A 20,117-nucleotide genomic window follows, 5' to 3' on the forward strand; every position below is an offset into this window, starting at 1 on the left:
GCCCGTAACTGTCGTCGCTGAGTTTGCGTATTTTTTTATTCGTATTGTAATGTATTAATTTCTATAAATGAAATAAAGTTTTTTCCTAATTTTTGTTGTTATTTAAATATTTAAATAAAATGAAAATTTATAGTGCGCATCATAGGCACGCCTTAGAGCGCCACATTGCAGATAGGGTAAGAAGATAAAAGTGATGATGTAACGCGCCATGCGGCGCTCCATAGCTAATGGCCTTAAAGGAGGTAAGAAGGCTTCTTATTGGTTGCACGATGGATGACCGATCGTTTCAATTCCCTTGTATTATGTGACTGTCTAGCAACAACTTCAGACCATTTATACGGACAAATGATGAATGCAGATATCATTCCGTCTATTATCTGTATTATTACTTTTTGTTTATTGAATTACTTGAATGTTGTTATATGTCCTTAATTTTCAAAGCAGCTTGCATATGATCATCACAGTTACTATGATTTGTTAATTACTATTACTTTTTAATTATTATCGTTATTAAAGACATTTCGTGCTAATTTTGAGATTGGTCACATTATATTTTTACTATGACTTACTTGATCTCGTATGCACTATCACTGAATATCTGGAATTGGAATTGAGACCATCTCTGTAATTGCGGTATAGTACAAAAGATATCTTGGTAAGTAGTGAGCGTTGATGGTCTAATCCCTACAAATATAATACTTCCTTCGTCTCACAAGAATAAGTACTCTTTTCTTTTTAGTCAGTCCCATAAAAATATACACTTTTTAATTTTGAAAACCCTTTTCTTAGGGTGTGACTCATTCTCACTTAACAATACTATATTTACTTTTTCTCTATACTTCTTTCTTATTTACTTTACCAATTTTGCATTAAAACTCGGGTCCATGGTTCTTCCAGTAGATCTCAAAATCTATCTAAATTTACTACGGTTATGGCTACAGTAACTGAGCCCACAGTTCTCAGGAGAGAGGAGGAAGAAGATGACAATTCGAAGCCGGCGGCCGATGACGAGGACCCCGGCGCTCAGATTGCTCCTATCGTTCAGCTGCAGGAAGTCGCTGTCAGCACCGGCGAAGAGAACGAAGATGTTCTTCTTGAATTGTGAGTCATTTTAGGTTCGTTTCGCTTATTGATGTGAGAATCGGAGCTTAGTTGTTTGACTTTTACTATTTTGTGTGGATCGGTGCTGTAGATTAGATCGATGTTGGCTAGGTTTGGTGCTGTATATTAGATCTATGTGGTTTAACTTTGCACCGATGGTGGTTGGTGTTACGAAAGAGTCGGCGCTGTTGGCTGTTCGATTTTGAATTTGAGCTGAATAGATGTTGATGGTGATCTCGAAGCTCGTTTTTGCTTCGTTTGTTTTTTTATTCGGTGGATGAAGGCTGCTTATTCTGGTGATCATATTTGAGTGTCGTTGTTGATGGAACTGTCTAAATCATCAATATAGATTGTCATTTTGCTCCAGGAATTCAGTTCACTTGATCCGGTAGATTAAATTTGGTGGTTGTGTGTGGGCAGTATCACGATCATGTCTAAATGTTGGAATTATTTTCCAGTGTAGTCTCGTATACCTGCTTGTATGACACATTGGCACTTCAGATCTGCTTATAAGAGTTATATACTGAGTTTTTTTTGGTTTCCTTCCCCTCTTCTTTTCTTCTCTTGTTTACTTTGAATGGTTGTAACATGTATGTTGAACCACACAGAGTCAAGTGGCTTCTGACATGTTCATGGCTTTGGATCATATGTTGATTGAATGATGTTGTGTGAGTAATGGCCGTTATAAAATTTTGAATTACTTGTTATTTCTAGGAAGTCGAAGTTGTACAGATTTGATAAGGACGGTAATCAATGGAAGGAGTGGGGAGTGGGGATTGTGAAACTACTGAAGCACAAGGAAACAAGGAAAGTTAGGCTTGTCATGAGGCAGAACAAGACCCTTAAGATCTGCGCCAATCACCTTGGTTAGTATACAAACAGATGTATAGTACTCCCTCCGCCCGTGAAATGTTGTCTAGTTTTTCCATTTCGGTCCGTCCGTGAAATGTTGTCCACTTTACTTTTATTCAATTTTTGGTAAATGGCCTCACTTTCCACTAACTCATTACCCTCACATTCTATTATAAAACTATATATAAATATGCGGCCTACATTCCACTAACTTTTTCAATTAACTTTTCTTCACATTTCTTAAAACCCGTGCCGAATCAAACATGGACAAACATTTTGCGGACGGAGGGAGTACAACTCAATTTGTCTACGTGAAAAGTTTCAGTTGATATTATTGTGTGAATACCGTGTTTTTATATTTGGAAAAATGTTATTATATCTGTTAACAGATGTTTATATGTTTTGCTAAAAATTGACATTTTGTTTACTGTAAATATAGTCCTATCCACAATGACTGTGCAAGAGCATCAAGGGAATGATAAGTCATGTGTGTGGCATGCTGCTGATTTCCCCGATGGAGAGCTTAAGGATGAAACCTTCTGCATCCGGTTTGCATCTGTGGAGAGTAAGTTCATTCTCTCTAAATACTTGTAATATTTTCAGTTTAAAGATTGCCCTCTCTTTGAATATGAACTTTTTGCCTTTATAATTGTTTGGTTGCTTAGTGTAGTAGATGTGTGTTTATTTTCAGATTACAAAATGTTCTAGGGTGTGCTGCAATAAATGTAATGCAATCATATATTTAGTACGGTGTGAAGTGTTTTCTTATCCTAATTGTACAATGTTTCAACATATCACTATACCATACCCATTTTGTTTACTTTAATCCGATTCTGATTTCTGATCATAATTCCTGGTTGGGTAGAACAGCTGCTGCCTTTAAGTTGAAACTATCTTGTAATACATGCACGTTCAGTTGGTTCAAATAATCATATCTACTTTATTATTTCAGATTGCAAAACTTTTAAGGATAAGATTGCAGAAATAGCTGAAGGACAGACAAGAGATAGTGGAGAGAGTGAAGAAGGCAAAACTGCAGCCAGTCTTATCGAAAAGTTGAGCGTTGAGGCTAAAGATGAGGAAGAGAAACCTGAGCCCAAAGCTGAAGTTTTTTCATCCTCTGCAGAGAAAAAGGGGGAAGATGAGAAAGCAGAAGCTGCCACAGAGAAGTGAGCTCCAGAGAGCCGAGAGCCTTTGGAAGAGTCTTGTCTTGGTTTTTTGCTGACAAGGTTTGACGAATGAGTTATATATTCAGGTGAATTAACCTGGCACCACATTATAGTTGTGAAATATGGTCTTTCGTCAGTCATTGGTTGGTTGGTCAGTCAGTCATTTGGTTTGTTCACTGGTCCTTGTCAGTCTTTGGTTGGTCGGGCTCAATTGGTGCTGCTTTTGGAGCCTCTGACGTACGAGTTGTTTGTTGTTTTTTTGACCTGGGTCGAAATTTTACTTGCAAAAAATATTGCACAGGGGTGCGTTACCCTCGGCATCATTTATTATATATTTTTTCATGATACCGGTCTATTCGTTTTCTTATGCATTATTTCTATTTTTCTTGTGGTTTTTAACTTTTGCGTAAATGTCAGCAATTAACAGATTGAAAGCTATAATAAATGTAGGAAAAAAAAAACCCTTCAAGTTTATTATCCATTGCGAAAAACATCATTAATAATCTCCGAATAATTAGAGATGCAATAAATCGTCTAAAACCAGAAGCTGCCACAAGAGGAAGCAGGTCCCCCTACCAACCTGGGCAGCCAGGCGACCAAGTCCTAAATTTTCTATTACAAGCATCTCTAGAGGTTTGAGGTTCCCAACAATACTGTACAACCACACCGCGGAGCATTAGGTAGCCGAACTGCAACGACCGGATATGGGCGATAATGACGACAAGCCTACAAATAGTGATAATGATGACGAACCTACAAATATACAGGCGTGCGTCCCACCATCCTTGCAATGTCTCCATTCTTGTATATGCAGGCAACTATGGAGACATTACATCATCCATTGATGAGTTCATCCGCACATCTCTTCCCTCTGTCATCTCCTTGAATTCGCCTAACATATAAAATACAGTGCTTGAGTCATAAACCCAAGTAATACATCATCTCGAAATGTAGCATACCATATCTTGAATCAACTGATGTCGGGGATGTACTCCTTGTGTCTTCTGCAGTGCCTGCAATTACCAATGAAAATTTACATCAATGTTCAGTAACATGAATCAAAAGATGTTGGTATGGTATATCTTAGTACCTGTTTTATTACGCAGCGCCTCCTTGATAGCATCGAAGTTCTTGTAAGTATAGCCCACGAAACTCAAATCTTCTGGAGTAAGGTGCATCTGTTTGAAGAAAATTATATCAAGATGAGAACTACATTTTGGCAAATTCTGAAGAAATTGATTTTTTTTTTATATTTGCAAAGAGCAGTGCAATATACAGACCTTTCTTGAGGGTCCTGAGCCAGCCTTTGATGATGTTGGAGGATCCAGCTGTTCAAATAACAGCATAATTGCATTATATAGTCTTATCCAAAGAAGCGACATCAAAGGCAACCATAAATGAAAACGTCAGACACTAGAAGATGAGAATCGTTCAACAACACGAGGAACGAGTACAATGAAACAGTAATAGACAACTTTAAGATATATTATCATGAAAACGTCACGGCATTTAATGTCTTGGCATGAGATTGGTCAAGTGTATCACAGAGATTGGCGCTATAAAACAGTATGCAACTAATGACTGTCTGTGGAGTAGAATAATAGAAGGCGTGAAACATAATAAAAGCAAAGAGAGGCTTTTACTTCATCAAACTTCATGAAATTCTGGGTGTCCAGCTCCCCAGTGACCTCTGGTTTAAATGCTGCTTCCATATCATATAATTTATCCCAGTCAACACCGACGAACCAAGGGTGAGCCTGTATTAACTCACGTGTGAATGGAGAGAGAAATAAGAGCACAAGAAACTCATGTTGACCAAGTAATACCTTTATCTGTGCTGCACCTCCTGTTCCAAGTCTATGCTCTACATCACAGAGTAACCTACATATGAGATCTTTTGCCTCAGCGCTGATTTTGGTATCTTCAGGAAATCTCAGGTGATTTTTCCAATGAACAATCTAGCGAACATAAGAAAACTCCATCACGAAACAAAACAGTAAAATAGATGGACGAATAAAAGGGTAACAACTATAAATGAACAATACATGCACAGAATTGCCTGGATAGTGCAGAGATATGCAAAGAATAAAAGCTATTGAAATGGGGGGGTTGCATATGTATGTTGCTCTCTGTTTCACAAAGATAACACAGTTGACTGGACGGCGGACCGGATCACAATAAGCCCAAGAGATTTTTATTTTTATGATGCTATGAAGGGTGCCGATAGGACAATGTAAACTTTTGAATGCATGTATGCTAATAATCTTCTCTTTACCCTTTAAGTCAGCGAAAAATGAAAGAAGAAAGTAAATCTATAGGCATGGAGTACCTTCCTACAAGTGGTCATAGGATCATCCGCATAAAATGGAGGATAGCCAACAAGCATTTCGTACATGATTGCACCCAGTGACCACCTGCAAATATATGTGGTAATTCAGTTGAAAGGCCTTGTATTATGCCACTTGAGCTTCAAAAATGACACACCACGATATCAACATAAACAACTTTCACGAACGATAAAGTGTAAAGATAACAGGAATAGGAGACGGGGTGGGTGTTAATGGGAGGAAATTGAACTGACCAGTCACACTCCATGCTATATCCTTTCTTCAACAGCACCTCCGGAGCAATATAATCAGGTGTACCAACAGTAGAGAATGCCTTCAAAAGACAAAGTGAAGATGATTAAGTTAGTAGAAATTAAATAGAGAGCTGATTATCTGATGCCGGTGTTTTGCTCCTCTTTGTAATAAATCACCATTCCCCCAAAGAACAAGTTTCTGGAAAAGGAAAAAATACGCATCACATCACAATTGCTTACCAATTTTCTCCTGTTCATCTGCCAGTGTTGAAGTTGTTCACGGGGACTTCTCCAACTACTAACATTGGCAGCATCAGGAAAACGGCAGTCAATGTCCATTGGTTCCCTTATGTTTTCATCATCCAATTCTTCGTTTTCGTTCACCGTGGATAAAGTCCTACAGTCAAGGGGCTTGCATAGACCAAAATCTGAGAGCTTCATGTGACCGTTCTTATCAAGAAGAAGATTGTCCGGTTTGATATCCCTAAGGAGAAAAGGAAAGGGGGTCAGAAAGCTAAATCTTAAAGCAAAATAAATGCATCAATGTAACAATTATTTGTAGGATATATACATCAAATCACACAAACCTGTGAATATAATTATGCTTGTGAATCGATTCAATAGCCAGCACACTCTGAGCGATGTAAAATTTAGCCACATTTTCAGACAACGTGTCTTCTCTCATCAACAGAGTCATCATGTCACCTCCAGGGAGGTATTCCATGATAAGATATAAATACTCGGGATCTTGAAAAGAGTAGTAGAGTTTAACTATACAATGGCTTCCCACTTCTGCCAATAGGTTTCTTTCTGCTCTTACATGCTCCACCTGTGGAACACAACATTTTCATGGACATTAGGACATCTCGACTAATTGACAAGTTTTTCCTAAAATTTCATAAGAAGTGGATTAATAAAACTGATTCAAAATGGGAAAAAATTCAAACTATGAAGGTTCTGTATGCTCTATACAATGTTTTTACCTGTCCTCTTGAGACCATTTCAGATTTCTTTAACTTCTTCATGGCATAAATGTTTCCAGATTTTTTCTCCCGGCATAGTCGGACCTAAAATGTCAAAGATATAGTCACTTACAATTACAAACTCATCAGATTACAGAATATGGCATGCAAAAGAAAATTTATACCGATAGTGACACCAACCTCACCAAAGGCTCCACGTCCAATAATAGTAAGAAGCTCAAAATCATCTACACATATCTTGTTCCTTCTCAGTCTCATGAACTCCGTTTCTTTCCTTTCCAAATCTTTGATCAAATTTATTTGTTCGTCTTTGGGCACATCTGAAGAGGCCAACTTCCTTTCGAGTACCCACCTCCTAGAGCCATACATGAGCATCAAAACTAGTGTCGCCAATAACACTAAAGAGTAAGCTAAACTTTCCAAACTGGCTTGAAATATCTTTAAAGGGAAGATACATGAGAACTTTTTGCAAGAGTGTCACTATAAGGCCTCGTTTGATTGGCCACATAGGGTGGGGTGAGATATGGTTTTTTTATATGGTTTTGCATGATATGTCAGATGGGGCTTATCACAAACCGATGTTTGATAGCCCTGATGTTGCTTTGAAGAAATCTTTTATTGTCTTTGATTAGATAATCGAAAATGTATGATAAGATGATATATAGTCTGTTTTGTCCTCATAAATTTACTGAATATCCCATTTTGTCCTTGCAGCCCTAAATAGCGGGTATTCAATATTTCGCCCAAATGGTTCCCGCGCCTCGCCGAATACCGCGGTCGTGAAGAACGATTTTGCAGATTCCAAGCAACATCTGTCGAACTACTTAATTCCCATCGTCATTCGCCCTAATTTTCGTATCGACAGGTATGCAATCCTTCAAAAACCTCTTCAAATCCAATGATTAACCAAGGTGATTGCTTTGAATGTATACTATCTGGGTTCATTTGGACTAAATTGAGTTGGAATTTATCGCCCATTGTTACTTCTTAATCTTGGTACACCTTGAGTTGGTTGATTCGTTCGTATCGTGATAATCTACGTTTATGAATTGATCGTCGTTTATACTTTTTCCAATGTTGGTGTTTGATGTTTTGGTGTCCGATTGTATAGGATTTAAAGTGCATTGTTACTTCTGACTCTTGGTAGTTTTTGAGTGATATGGCCTCGCAACACCATGACGTTAGCGAGAACGAAGGAAGTCCAGAGGGTAATATTGTTTTTGATTCATGTAATCGTTTACTATGGTATGCATACACAAAAAATCGATATTCAGTTGTTTCTTTCAATAGGTAGCAACGATTTCTATCCGACTAGGAACTCAAAAGCTGACAGGTCTAGACGCATATGGTCGGTCCGTGAAGAAGAGATCCTAATGGCAACTCTAAAGGAGTTGGCAGCTAATGGCTTATTAAATCCCTGTAGTGCAACAGTTACAATTGTGGTTGAGGGTGATTAAATAGGCCACTACAATATCAACAGCACCCATCCACATTTCACCAAACATTCCCCGCGACTATGGATTACTCTCGGCACCCTTCCTTCATGAAGAAAATCTCGATAGAGCACTGCCTAAATGAGTTGGTTAGTACTTCATCTTTTTTTCGTATGTTTTTGGTTGTTTTATAGCGTAGTTGGTTGTACTGAAATAGGGGGTCGTTTATTTGCAGCGCATACCACCAGAATTTGTATCTCTTCAGGGTTGGTGGTTGTATCCCGGGTTGGTGGTTGTATCCCGGGTCGTTGTGCAACACTATCAGGGCAATCAAACCATAGACAAGTCAGAGATAGGAGTGCTTATCTCATCCTATCTGGCCAATCAAGCGAGGCCTAATCATATAGAGGCAGACATGTCTTTTGATAAAAGAGAAGTTTGTTTTCCAGGAGTGTTATATCTTGAGGAACTGCCGATCAGTTGAGTTTCTTCTTCCTATAAAAGGTACTCCATCTAACTAATATGGAAGCATATATTGTTCCACGAGTAAAAGAATCACACCTAGCATCATACTTTTTAGTATATTTAAAAAAAGTACCAATGATTCTAACAAACAGCATCAATCGTATCGCTTGGCTAATTTATCAGTAGGGATGTGTTGAATATAAAAACAGATCATGAAAGAGTTTCAGCCTCTCTCTCTCTCTAGCAGCAAAATGTTTGCCATACAACAGCAAGCATAACTTGGAAACTAAATCGATTTTCCTAATTTGAACATAACATATTGAGTTCAAACTAAAATCGAAACCTAAATTAGACGACAGACACTAGATCTCGAAAACCACGCATTTCGAAACAATTGAACTGCATTTTCCAAGCACAGAATATGCAAGCATACCTCTCTTTCCGCTCCTGTATGCTTTTCATCTGGTTTTTGTAGTGATTCTCGATGTACTTTTTCGCTGCTGCCACTTTTTCCATGGTCAAACTCGAACCTAGAATTTCTTCTTCACCGCTCTTGTCGCTGCTCTTTTCCTCCTCCATTCTCAATCTCAATCTCAATCTCAATCTCAATCTCAATCTCTCTCTAGATTTCCAATTACTCACTGAGTCACTGTACCTTCTCTCTCTCATACTTTGTCTACTTCAATATATATACGTACAAGCTACAGCAAACTGAGTCTTTATGTTTGACTGTACGGCGTCGTTTCACCTTCATTTTTTCGGACAGGATTTCCCAACGCACATTCTATTCAACTAGTCGTCCAATTTTTTACTTTTATAAGTATTGCGTCCATTTTTAATTATGTTGAAAAAATTAATTCTATTTATAATCTACTAATAAAACAATATTAAAGTTAAAACTAAAATTTACTGTATTGATTTTTCAGTACTCGATAAATAATTCTACGAATATGGTTTGTTGATCGATTTGCGTGTTTCTAACGTTTATAAGTTACAGTAATAGATTTATCATATTTTTAAAATAGGAAAAGGTAACGATAATAAATTAATTATGGGCCAAATGACTAGATCTTACTATTTGGCAGCTGGATTAATTGAATTAATTCATGGGACAATTATTATTCGTCGGTGGAATAATGTTTCTTATTTTATGTTTTAATATGCTGACACTTTGCTCATTTGATAATTAGATAAATTTTTTCCACTCCAATTTATAATAACATTATTGGTGGAATATTACTTTCATATGTAATCACAGTTTGCTACCTAGTGATCCATCATCCCTTCATAATTGATTACAAAAAAATTAATTACCTCTATAGTAGGAGTACAAAAAATTGAAGGGCAAAAGAAAGAAACGTATATTAATAAAATACTACAATTTTTGGCAGTGACAAAATATTTATAAAAACAAACTGTAAATTGAAATTCATGTATTTATATAGCCAACCCTACTCATAAAACATAAAAGTAATCCATACTTTAATTCATCAAAAATCTATCCTTCAAAATTCAAATGGGGGATCCTTACTGGCGATACGATACCGGCGACGGCGCTGGCGGTCGTCCGTCGTCCTCGGAGGTAGGTATGTATGCCTTGCAAATATCTGAAATATCTAACTTTGAATTCAGTAATTGGCTTAAATGCAGCTAGTATATATATATATATATATATATATATATATATATATATACATAGGGAGATGATCAAAATAAGTATGTGTTTAAATCCAGAAATGCAGACCAAATCTTGGCCCTAGGATTAGATGATCTAATGGTCAATAATTAACCAAAAACACGGAAGGTCATAATTAAGCAATTTTAGGTCATATTATAATATTTGGGTTTAATGTCATGCTAAGATCGTTTTAGGTCATGCTTTGTTAGCATGACCTAAAAATTACCTAATTATGACCTAAAAGTGACCTAATTATGATATTGTTCTGCGTTTCTGTATTTAAATCTAGTTTTGCATAGATCAAAACTCTATATACATATATATATATATATATATAGGGGAGCGTTATTCTCCTTTTCACATCTTAGATCCTTTTTCCTTCTTAATATTACGCGTTAGATCTAAGGCATCAACGGATCAGATTGATTCTATAAAACTGGTTCCGTGTTGCATTATAGAAGGTGGTTGTATGCATTACAGGGTTATTATTGACATTTGACGGAAAAGTAGCTGCCACATTTTGGTATCTGCGAATAATGCACCACATGGTCACGAGTAATGCATATAATTGACTATATAATGCACAATATGTGCACTGCAATGCATACGAATAAGATGTACCATGTTATGATGTTTGGACACAGGTTTCTTGTTTCCCCTAAGGGTTTAATAAGCTTAGGGGCTAGGGTATAGTACGTAGACATTACTAACAAATTGTTGTTATTGGAATATACATATGTGCATTATTGTGAAGATTACATACGTGTCTACGTACTATACCCTAGCCCCTAAGCTTATTAAACCCTTAGGGGAAACAAGAAACGTGTGTCAAACATCATAACACAGCACATCTTGTTCGTATGCATTGCAGTTCACATATTGTGCATTATATAGGCAATTATATGCATTACTCGTGACCATGTGGTGCATTATTCGTAGCGGTTTCCAGCCATTATTAGATTACTATTGTACCCTCATAATGCACAAAATAGGACAAATAATGCAACACGGGATTAATTACCCAATGTTGATCTTGACCGTCCATTTCTCTAATCTAATGGCTGATATTAAGAAGGAAAAAGGAGAAAATATAGGAAAAGGAAATGAATACATCCCTATATATATATATATATATATATGCACAATTCTGTAGCCCTATGCTGTTATACGGTAGCTAAATTTAGTGTATGATTATTCGAGCTCTTGTGAGTCCTTATTTAGAGTTCAGAGCTATGGTGTTTTTTAATGGATTTGGGGGAATGAATATGGATTACGAATTTGTGTATGTTTTCAGCTAAATATTTTATGATAGTGAGGTGTATATGGTTCTGCTTAGTGGATTGATTATAGAGTGACACAAAAGTGTAGGTTTAAGTATGAATGTCGATCACAGCTTCTCCGTTCAAATATTTTTTCCATTGCTTCTCATGATTTGTTGAGGACAATCTGCTTCGTTCTCACGGTTTTCGTTGTTTAACGTCCATAAGTATATTCTTGAGATCATTTTCACTCTTGACAATTTTTCGATTACAAAACTAGTACTCAGTCAAGGCTCTCTTTTTTCTGCAATCATATCTCTCCAGGCTCTCAAAGTCACTTAGTAAAGTGTATGGAAAATGTTTTGAGTTTTTCTGCTCTCAGTTTTACTTTCCTTATGTGTTTTAGTTATATCCAGAGGTCTCATAGTTATATAGTTTGCTGCAACAGGACACGTACCTCAGGCAACTTTTCCAGGTTATTTGTCATCTGAACCTAAGGCAACTTTTCCAGGATACTTGTCGTCTGAACCTAAGGCAACTTTTCCAGGATACTTGTCGCCTGAAACATCAACTCTAGCCAATATAAATACATATAGCTCTGTTAATCCACGGGCTAGTTCCGCATATTTTTTACATAAAGATGTGAGTTTTATCTCTTATACATTTGTGTAGCATTGATCCACATGTTAAACAAGTGACGCCTTAAATTATTTTTTGTTTGGATTTAGATCTTACCATCCTGCCCTGGAACGTATGGCGTAGATGACATTCCTAGCATCCGTGCTGATCCCAGTACCAGTGGATTGGTTGCTGGAGCTAGATATAAAGGCTATCCATCGTCTTTTGAGGATCCTAATCTGTCGTTGCACCACAGAGATGTTGCGGCAGGGATGAGCACTGTGATCCCTGATGTTGTTGGCTATGACCAGCCCAGGACGGATGGAAATCCTGTTCCAACAGCAGAGTCAAACATTCTTTTTGTTGATGGGCTTCCAACTGACTGTACAAGAAGAGAAATAGGACGTATCCTTAACAGTTTTGGAGTTGCTCCTTTTCTAGTTTCAGATGCTATCTGTCACTGCCAAATATTGGCTTCCTTATGGCTCTCTTGCACTCTTTTTTTTTTATTTATTCTTGTGGGGCTAGAAGGACTGTTATCATGTCTGTATGTCACAAATTGCCACCCTCGTGAAGTATGACCATCATGTGTATAAAAGTGGTAACTAACTGTATTTACATGCAGATGTAACAAGAAAGAGATAAGGATTAAGGAACCTGTATGCATTAATGCAATATAGGTGATCATGTTATCTTCTTGGTTTTATAAACTGTAACATTCTGAATTTCATTCCTTGACTTCCAATTAGATCTATTTCGGCCATTTATTGGATTCAGGGAAATCAGACTGGTTCATAAGGAGCCTAGACGTGTAAGTATATTCTTTTCTTGAATTAAATGAATGCTCTTTTTCTGTATCAGTCATTCTTATGCTATACCTGATAATAAGCATCAATTATTGTTGGAAATTTTCGAATTTGGGGTCAATTTGGAAATAAGGTTTCTAAGGGAGTAACTTTTTTATGCATTCTGTAAATTGGAAAAACGCCGATGCCATTGGCGTGTTTAAAACAATTAGGTTGCAACTCAGTGGCAAGGCGTTACTAATTCTCAGTGGAGACCCGGGTTCAAATCTCGCAGATATCCATGCTCAAATATGTAATGGGAGTATAACTAGTACTGCTACTACTATAAGCTAATAAATACTCCTTCCGCCCCGGTTTACCATTTTTGGGTGTCCCATTTTAGGAGTCCCGGTTTGAATATTCCATAAATGGTAATAGGCCCCACATTCCACTCACGCTTTATTATAAAACTAATATGTAAAAGTAAGACCCACATTCCACTATTTTTTTCCTCCAACTTTTTTTTACATTTCTTAAAACCCGGACCGAACTCAAACGGAACTCCTAAAGTGGGACGGAGGGAGTAATTTATATTGTACACTATTGAAAAAGTAAAAACAGTTTATATAATGTAAGCTAATAAATAAATAATATAATGTGTGAATAATTGAAAATAACCAAATTGTTTAATATAACGAATATAAGCTAATAAATACTAATGAATATGTGGCTACAAGTTTCGAACCCTGGTCTCTCCTCTGATCTATACGCTCCGCCCCAGTGAGCTACAAGTTCTTTTGGTACTTAGACCAGGATATATACTACTCCCTCCGTTCCACACTAGTTGAGTCATTTCATCTTCTCTACATTATTTTTTCTTTAACTTTATTTTCTTTCCACTTTAACTATTTATTAGTATTATTTTTATAAAATGAATGCAGAAAATGAATGACTCAACTACCGTGGAATGGAGGAAGTATATATTAACCTGAAAAATGCCAATGTCATTGACGTGTTTAAACATGCCAATGACATTGCCATTTTTTCCCCTCTATAGAATGTGAAAAAAAGGTTTCCTTTCATGGAATATTTTTTCCAAACTCACCCTAAATTTGAATTTTTTGTCATTATTGTGCCTGTATTAAAACCTGCAACATCATAATTCATGTTAGATTCACGGAATGCACCAAGAACAGTTTCCAATATGTGAATGCTAGAATGCAATACTGAATTTTGAATAAAATATGTAAAATGAGATGCTAATACTATGTTACGTATGATATTTGCATACAATCTTGTACCATCCTGATCGAAAAATCTTGTAGTAGAAATGTTCTGCTTGTGGCAAGGTCATAAGCAAAGCTATTGTTGAATTCATTGTCTTTTCCTGAGATGCAACAATATCTGTTTCCTTGTTTTATTGTTTTGGTCTTCTTGCATGAACCAAAAAACTTCTATGTGCAGCGCGGAGACAAGGCAATGGTTCTATGTTTTGTAGAGTTCACTGATGCGAAGTGTGCTGTTACTGCTATGGAAGCCCTACAAGGTTGATCACCTTTTCTGTCTTTTTTTTGCTACAAACGTATCCCCATTGTCAGATAAATTACCCGTTGCAGCCAAGCAACCCAAAATTGATTTTCAGTCTCATGTTTGTATGTAATGCCTATTCCAATCAATCCTACAAAATGCAGGTTACAAGTTCGATGACAAGAAACCAGAGGCCCCTCTACTGAGGATTAATTTTGCTCATTTTCCTTTCCGTCTACCGAACCGGAGTTCTGCAGGGACAATCGAGGCGGAGCCCCATCCAACAACAAACAGGTCAAGTACCAAGAAGCCATTGTGAATCCACCACTTCTCTGTTCAAATCCCAATGGCTATAATTGGCTTAGCTTGCTCTAGAAAATGAGATAGTGGAGTAGTATTATATAGCCAGCTATTCCTTTTTATGCATTGCTGTATCAAGAAAGTTCTCTGCCTATGATTCCCAACTGTATTTGGAGAAATACATTTGTAACAGTTGGTCATTTTGCCAAGGAAATTTGTCCCTTCTTGTTACTTTTGTCATTTAATTTCTTAAACACCGATCTCAAAGAATGAATTTTTATGGTGTGAAAGTGATTACATACTTTTCTTTGCCCTTTTAGACTTTTTTGTCATCAATGGGGACATATGGGACACAGCCAACTTTGTTTCGGCCTATTCTGTAGGGACCAGAGAATTGGGATTGCCTAAAGCACCAAATTGGGTGAAAACTACATCAAATCTGCCCTATATTTTAACCTGAAAAACAGGTAGCCAATTTGGGTACTTATTTGACATGCTATCAGCATCGAAGTGACATATTATAACATGCCACTTTATGTGAACACAAATAATGTTGTATAGAACGACACAATATAGCAATTGACACTATAAAAAACTAATACTACTTGAGTATTTACTCGTCCCACCTCAACTTTCCATTTTGGGTTGTTCCATCTTAAGTGATTGATTTCTTTTTAGCTAAAAACAAACCTTTAAACATCTCTTACTTTATTCTCTCTCTTATTTTAGCCTCTTTTTTTCTTATTTTATTCTCTTTTATCTCTCTTACTTAACTCTCTCTACTCTAACTCAATACATATCATTTTCTTAATTCCCGTGCCGAAAAGAAATCCATCACATGAGATGGGACGGAGGGAGTAGTAACTATGAATTACACATAACATTTCAAATGTCTGCAGTGTATAGCAATGCAATCAAAGAATCATTCCTGAACTACATTAGTCACTTCTGTGTATATGACTCATTTCTACAAGCCAAACAAATCACCAATCCTGCACAAGGGCAAAACCAAAAGCACCCTTGAAACAAATCAAGACTACATATGTATAAACAACACAAACGTAATAACAACTTCACTAAACTTAACACCATCACCTTCACGAGAGGAAGGAGGTGCCGGCGTGGTTGTGATGCAGCAGGTTATGCGCGATGGTGTCCCTTGCCTTCATCGCGTTGGCCGACCTCAGCCCTATCTCCGGCACCATCTCATCATCGAAGATCTCAAACTTGTCCAGCGGCTCCAATCCCTCCTCCCTCATCTCACAGATGTTGTGCAGCACGCAGCATGCCCCAAGCACGATGGGCAAGTCCTGCAGCTTCACCTCAGTCCGCTTCTGCAGGCACCCCCACCTCGTCTTCAGCCTTGCGAATGAGTCCTTGGCAGCGCGCTGCACCTCCGCGATCTTCTCGTTGAAGGCGTGCTGTGTCCAAGTCAAATGCTGGTGCGTGTAGGGCACCAGCACCCAATCCATCAACGGGTAGCCGGAGCCGCCCACTATCCACACCCCGTTGTAAAACCCCGCGTTCGCCCTCTGGAAGAGGGTAGACTTCTCCAGCACCTGATCGTCCGGCATTGAGCCCGGGTAGCCGATGCAGACATCCGTGAAGACGCCTCTCGGGTCCACCACGCCCTGCACCGTGATAGAGTAGGAGGTCTTCTGATTCCTCTCTGTGTGCCTCCTGTTGAAATACGCGGCCACGCTGTTTTTGGGGGCGATGATCGGAATGTGGGTGGTGTACATTGAGCCGACGACGTTTGGTATCCCAGAGATTGCCTCGAATTCGGCCTTGAACTGGCTCAGCCCTTCGTCGTCCGGCCACCGGAGGAATTTGGGCATGAGCACATTCCTAATTGCAGAGCAGACCTCTAGCACTAGCTTATGGCAGGTCGAAATCCCTAATCCGAATTTCTTGGAGACAAGCCGCAGCGGCTCTCCGGTGGCGAGCCTCCAAACGCAGACAGCGACACGCTGGCGGACGGGGACGGCGTCGCGCAACATAGTGTTCTCCTTAGCTACAACGGAGCTCAGCTCATTGCAAATGAAATCAAACGTTCCCTTCCCCATTCTAAACGCCTTTTTGAATTCCTCATCGGGAAATTCCGGACTGTTGCATTGCTCCCACCAATCCTTGGACCGATTCCTCACCCACAGCCGCCGTTGCGGCCCCGCTGATTTATCGCTGGGTTTATCCTCGGCGGCGGCTGCGACGGCAACCACCGCGGCGGAGACTGAATTCGCCATCGATTTCCGGCGGCGCGAGGCATCGGCGCGGTCGGCGTCGCGGTGCAAACCCTCGGATTTAGCCGAGTAATCCAAAATCTCACGCTTTCTCTCTCGATGATTCTCCACATACCTAACCATCTCATCTCGATTGGATTCATCCTTCTCCTGATCCTGCAACAGAGTTATCGACGTAATGATCTCGTTGAGTCCCTTGACTTTGACTTGCTTCTCATCGCTATTTCCGGCATCCGAAATCTCCCTCCTCCTCCTCCTCCTCCTACGCTGCTGGGTATCGTCCATCTGGATATGAGTGTGCGGGAAGAGGTCCAAGACGGGGCGGAGAGAAGCCGAGCAATCGGGATCTTGGTTAGCGGAAGGAAGCTTCATATACATATGCAGCCCATTCGCTCGATGAAACGCGAGTGTGAACGCAGCGGAAAATGTCAAACACCAATTAAAAAATTGCGGCTTCTGGGTCAGGATTGATGTGAACGCAGTTTCCACAGATTGAGAGGAAGTTTCGAGGAGAAGGAGTGGTTTGGTCAAAGACGGTGCAGAGAGTTGAGAAATGCGTCGACTCTCACTCATCATTATTCATTTCTCTTTCTTTTTTTGCTTAAAACGCACAACAATGACTATGAAACGCAGCAAATCTAATAAACTCAATTCATTATTTAATTTACTGTGGGCCGGCCCATATACAGCCATATGTACTAATAATTCTATATTTTTTTTTTCTCTCTACCACTCTCTTACTTTTTCAATTTTGTTTTAAAATTTGTGACGAACTAAATTGTATATTCTTTGAGAACGGATGGAGTATTATATTTGTAAATTGTAACTATGATGATAAATATTTGTATAACTCAATTTATAAATATTTTATTCTTTCATATTGATTCTCATAAAATTTTTAATTTTATTTGGAGATGTTCATATTTGATACTTCCTCCATCCATAATTAATTGACAATAATTTATTTTTTCGTCCAACCACATTTAATTGATATCCTTACTTTTTACTATTTTTGGTAATGAACTTCACATTCCACTAATTTATCACATTCACATTTTATTATAAAATTAATAAAGTAAAAGTAAGACTCACATTTTATTAATCTTTCCAATCTATTTTTCGTTATATTTTTTAAAATTCGTGTCAAATCAAACAAACTCAATTAATCATAGACGGTAAGAGGGGAGTGTTATATTGCTAAGTCAATATTTAATTACTAACTACAATTAAATAATAGTCAAGGGTCTAGATCATCAGTCCCAGAATATCAATATGATTAACAAAAAACGTTAATAAGAGTATTGAGGTCAATTTACAACAATTGGTTATAACTAACTTTTGAAAAATATCTCATAACTTTAAAACGCATATAACTCTCTCGATTGAAATTATGTTTTTGCACAATATATATCAAATTAAAGATAATTTCATAAGGATTCTAACGATATCTCACTTGCATATGTTCCGATGACAAAATTTGAATTTTTTTTTGTAAATTTTCAATTTTTCGTACAAAAATAAATATCAACATAGTATATAAAATATGTCAATATAATACATGTAGAATGCCAATATAAGCAATGTGTTAACATTCTCAAAGTATTGTGTTGACATTCTCAAAGCATTGGGTTGATATTTTCGAAACACTATATTGATATTTTCATTCAAAACTCTAATTTGGTAGCTTTTTTTTATCTTTTTCGATTTAATTAATAAAAACAAAAATTACACGTGGCAAATTTTAGACCACAAGATTTCTAAAATTCTATGATCTTAAATTAGTTGTAATTAGCAATTAAATGAAGAGTTAGCAATTGTTCACTCCCCCAGTAAGATATTTCATACTCCTATTAAAAAAATGAAATATGCAAATATTTATATCATAGTTACAATTTATAAGTATTTTAATATACATATAATATTTGATTTTATAATATTTTAGTATTAAAATAAACAAAAATATGCAAAATAAAAACAATATTTTGCATTACTATAATATACAATATTTTGCGTGTACATGTCTATCTACTTTACATAAGGATAATGAATTGAGTTTATTAGATTTGCTGCGTTTCATAGTCATTGTGGTGCGTTTTAAGCACAGCAACCTCAGCCCTTTTTAACGGACTCTTGCTGCTATCTACTCTAATTATTTTCTGGATATATTCAATTAAATTGTGCGCCATCTACCTAAATTACATCTACTCTATTTCACTTTTATTATATTTTCATAAAAATTACAACAATATGATTTTTATTTGTTGCTTTGCAAAAATTAATTAATACAGAGATATCCTATTAATGCATTTTTAATTTATATTTTATTATAAAATAATTATATAAAGTAGAGTTGGTTGATCTATATTGTGCTAATTTTTTCGATTCACGTTTATTAAAACTTTCATTTGAGTAAATGGGACTTTGTTTTATGGAGAATGAAATAGTGGAGTAGTACCAAGTATTACTTGTGTTTTGGTGGTTATTGAGTTGGGTTCATTGTTTTTGGCACTCCAATATGACTTTGATATTTTAAAATTGCTCGTCACATACGGAAAATGTGGTGAAAATATTATTAGAATGTGCCGTTTGAATTTGGGTTGTAATTGTTTTGTAATTTGAGTTTGCTATTTTAAAATTGCTTGGTTGCATATGTAAAATGCTGTTGAATTATGATTAGAATGTGCTAATATTTATGGTTCGCTTTTCCTTTTTTAATGATTATTTTCTAGAAAAAAATAAAGAAGAAGAAGAAGAAGAAAAAGACCAAACATTTGGACTAAAGTCACTTAGGATATCCCAACTTTGTTTCTTTTCTTTCTTTTCCCAAATATAAATTACTTCTGGATTAAGTCTTAGAAGGTGCAATAATATTTATTACTACAGAATTAGGAGTTATTTTTTAAAGATAGTAAAGACACGTGTATTGTATACTACTCCTATAATCCAACAAACTAGTACTCATCTTTTTATAAAAATCAGCATTAGTTGGAAGAATATGAATAAAAAAGGCGAAAAGGTCTACCACAAAATAAAATGCCTTTCAAATGAAAAATTAAATAAAATTGTCATTTTCCTCTTAATACTCGGTTGAATATTATTTTATCAAGATAAAAGATTAGGCTGTAT

General features: G+C 37.0%; 4 protein-coding genes across 11 annotated transcripts; 2 read left to right on the forward strand and 2 right to left on the reverse strand.

The window, feature by feature from the left end:
• Positions 1 to 658: 658 nt before the first annotated feature.
• LOC121743987 (ran-binding protein 1 homolog c-like) lies at positions 659 to 3,469 on the forward strand. The gene is made up of 4 exons (XM_042137419.1): positions 659 to 1,101; positions 1,816 to 1,967; positions 2,393 to 2,518; positions 2,906 to 3,469. The coding sequence occupies exons 1-4, from the start codon at positions 932 to 934 to the stop codon at positions 3,124 to 3,126; spliced, it is 669 nt and encodes a 222-aa protein (XP_041993353.1). The 5' UTR covers positions 659 to 931; the 3' UTR covers positions 3,127 to 3,469.
• A 98-nt stretch (positions 3,470 to 3,567) lies between these two features.
• LOC121743984 (serine/threonine-protein kinase 38-like) lies at positions 3,568 to 9,266 on the reverse strand. 2 transcript variants are annotated; one of them, XM_042137410.1, is made up of 13 exons: positions 9,018 to 9,266; positions 6,867 to 7,041; positions 6,687 to 6,770; positions 6,291 to 6,532; positions 5,944 to 6,187; positions 5,704 to 5,783; positions 5,452 to 5,536; positions 4,949 to 5,080; positions 4,766 to 4,879; positions 4,403 to 4,450; positions 4,213 to 4,300; positions 4,082 to 4,135; positions 3,568 to 4,014 (listed from the first exon to the last, which is right to left on the reverse strand). In XM_042137410.1, the coding sequence occupies exons 1-13, from the start codon at positions 9,251 to 9,253 to the stop codon at positions 3,941 to 3,943; spliced, it is 1,656 nt and encodes a 551-aa protein (XP_041993344.1). In that variant the 5' UTR covers positions 9,254 to 9,266; the 3' UTR covers positions 3,568 to 3,940. The 2 variants fall into 2 exon arrangements, 1 of the variants encoding a protein (XP_041993344.1); XR_006038355.1 differs by lacking the exons at positions 3,568 to 4,014; positions 4,082 to 4,135 and having other exon boundaries at positions 4,250 to 4,300; positions 4,403 to 4,484.
• A 783-nt stretch (positions 9,267 to 10,049) lies between these two features.
• LOC121743985 (RNA-binding protein 2-like) lies at positions 10,050 to 15,002 on the forward strand. Of its 7 annotated transcripts, none has more exons than XM_042137415.1 (7): positions 10,055 to 10,170; positions 11,970 to 11,983; positions 12,056 to 12,163; positions 12,250 to 12,544; positions 12,889 to 12,950; positions 14,389 to 14,470; positions 14,616 to 15,001. In XM_042137415.1, the coding sequence occupies exons 1-7, from the start codon at positions 10,101 to 10,103 to the stop codon at positions 14,768 to 14,770; spliced, it is 786 nt and encodes a 261-aa protein (XP_041993349.1). In that variant the 5' UTR covers positions 10,055 to 10,100; the 3' UTR covers positions 14,771 to 15,001. The 7 variants fall into 7 exon arrangements, with proteins under 7 accessions (XP_041993346.1, XP_041993351.1, XP_041993349.1 ...); XM_042137416.1 differs by having other exon boundaries at positions 10,064 to 10,170; positions 11,970 to 11,996; positions 12,069 to 12,163; XM_042137414.1 differs by having other exon boundaries at positions 10,064 to 10,166; positions 11,957 to 11,983.
• Positions 15,003 to 15,634: 632 nt separating this feature from the next.
• LOC121743983 (protein ALP1-like) lies at positions 15,635 to 17,605 on the reverse strand. The gene has a single exon (XM_042137409.1). It carries the CDS (start codon positions 17,565 to 17,567, stop codon positions 15,849 to 15,851), a length of 1,719 nt encoding a protein of 572 aa, XP_041993343.1. The 5' UTR covers positions 17,568 to 17,605; the 3' UTR covers positions 15,635 to 15,848.
• Positions 17,606 to 20,117: the final 2,512 nt, after the last annotated feature.

Source organism: Salvia splendens, chromosome 8 (genome assembly GCF_004379255.2).
Source record: "Salvia splendens isolate huo1 chromosome 8, SspV2, whole genome shotgun sequence".
Taxonomy (NCBI): domain Eukaryota; kingdom Viridiplantae; phylum Streptophyta; class Magnoliopsida; order Lamiales; family Lamiaceae; genus Salvia; species Salvia splendens.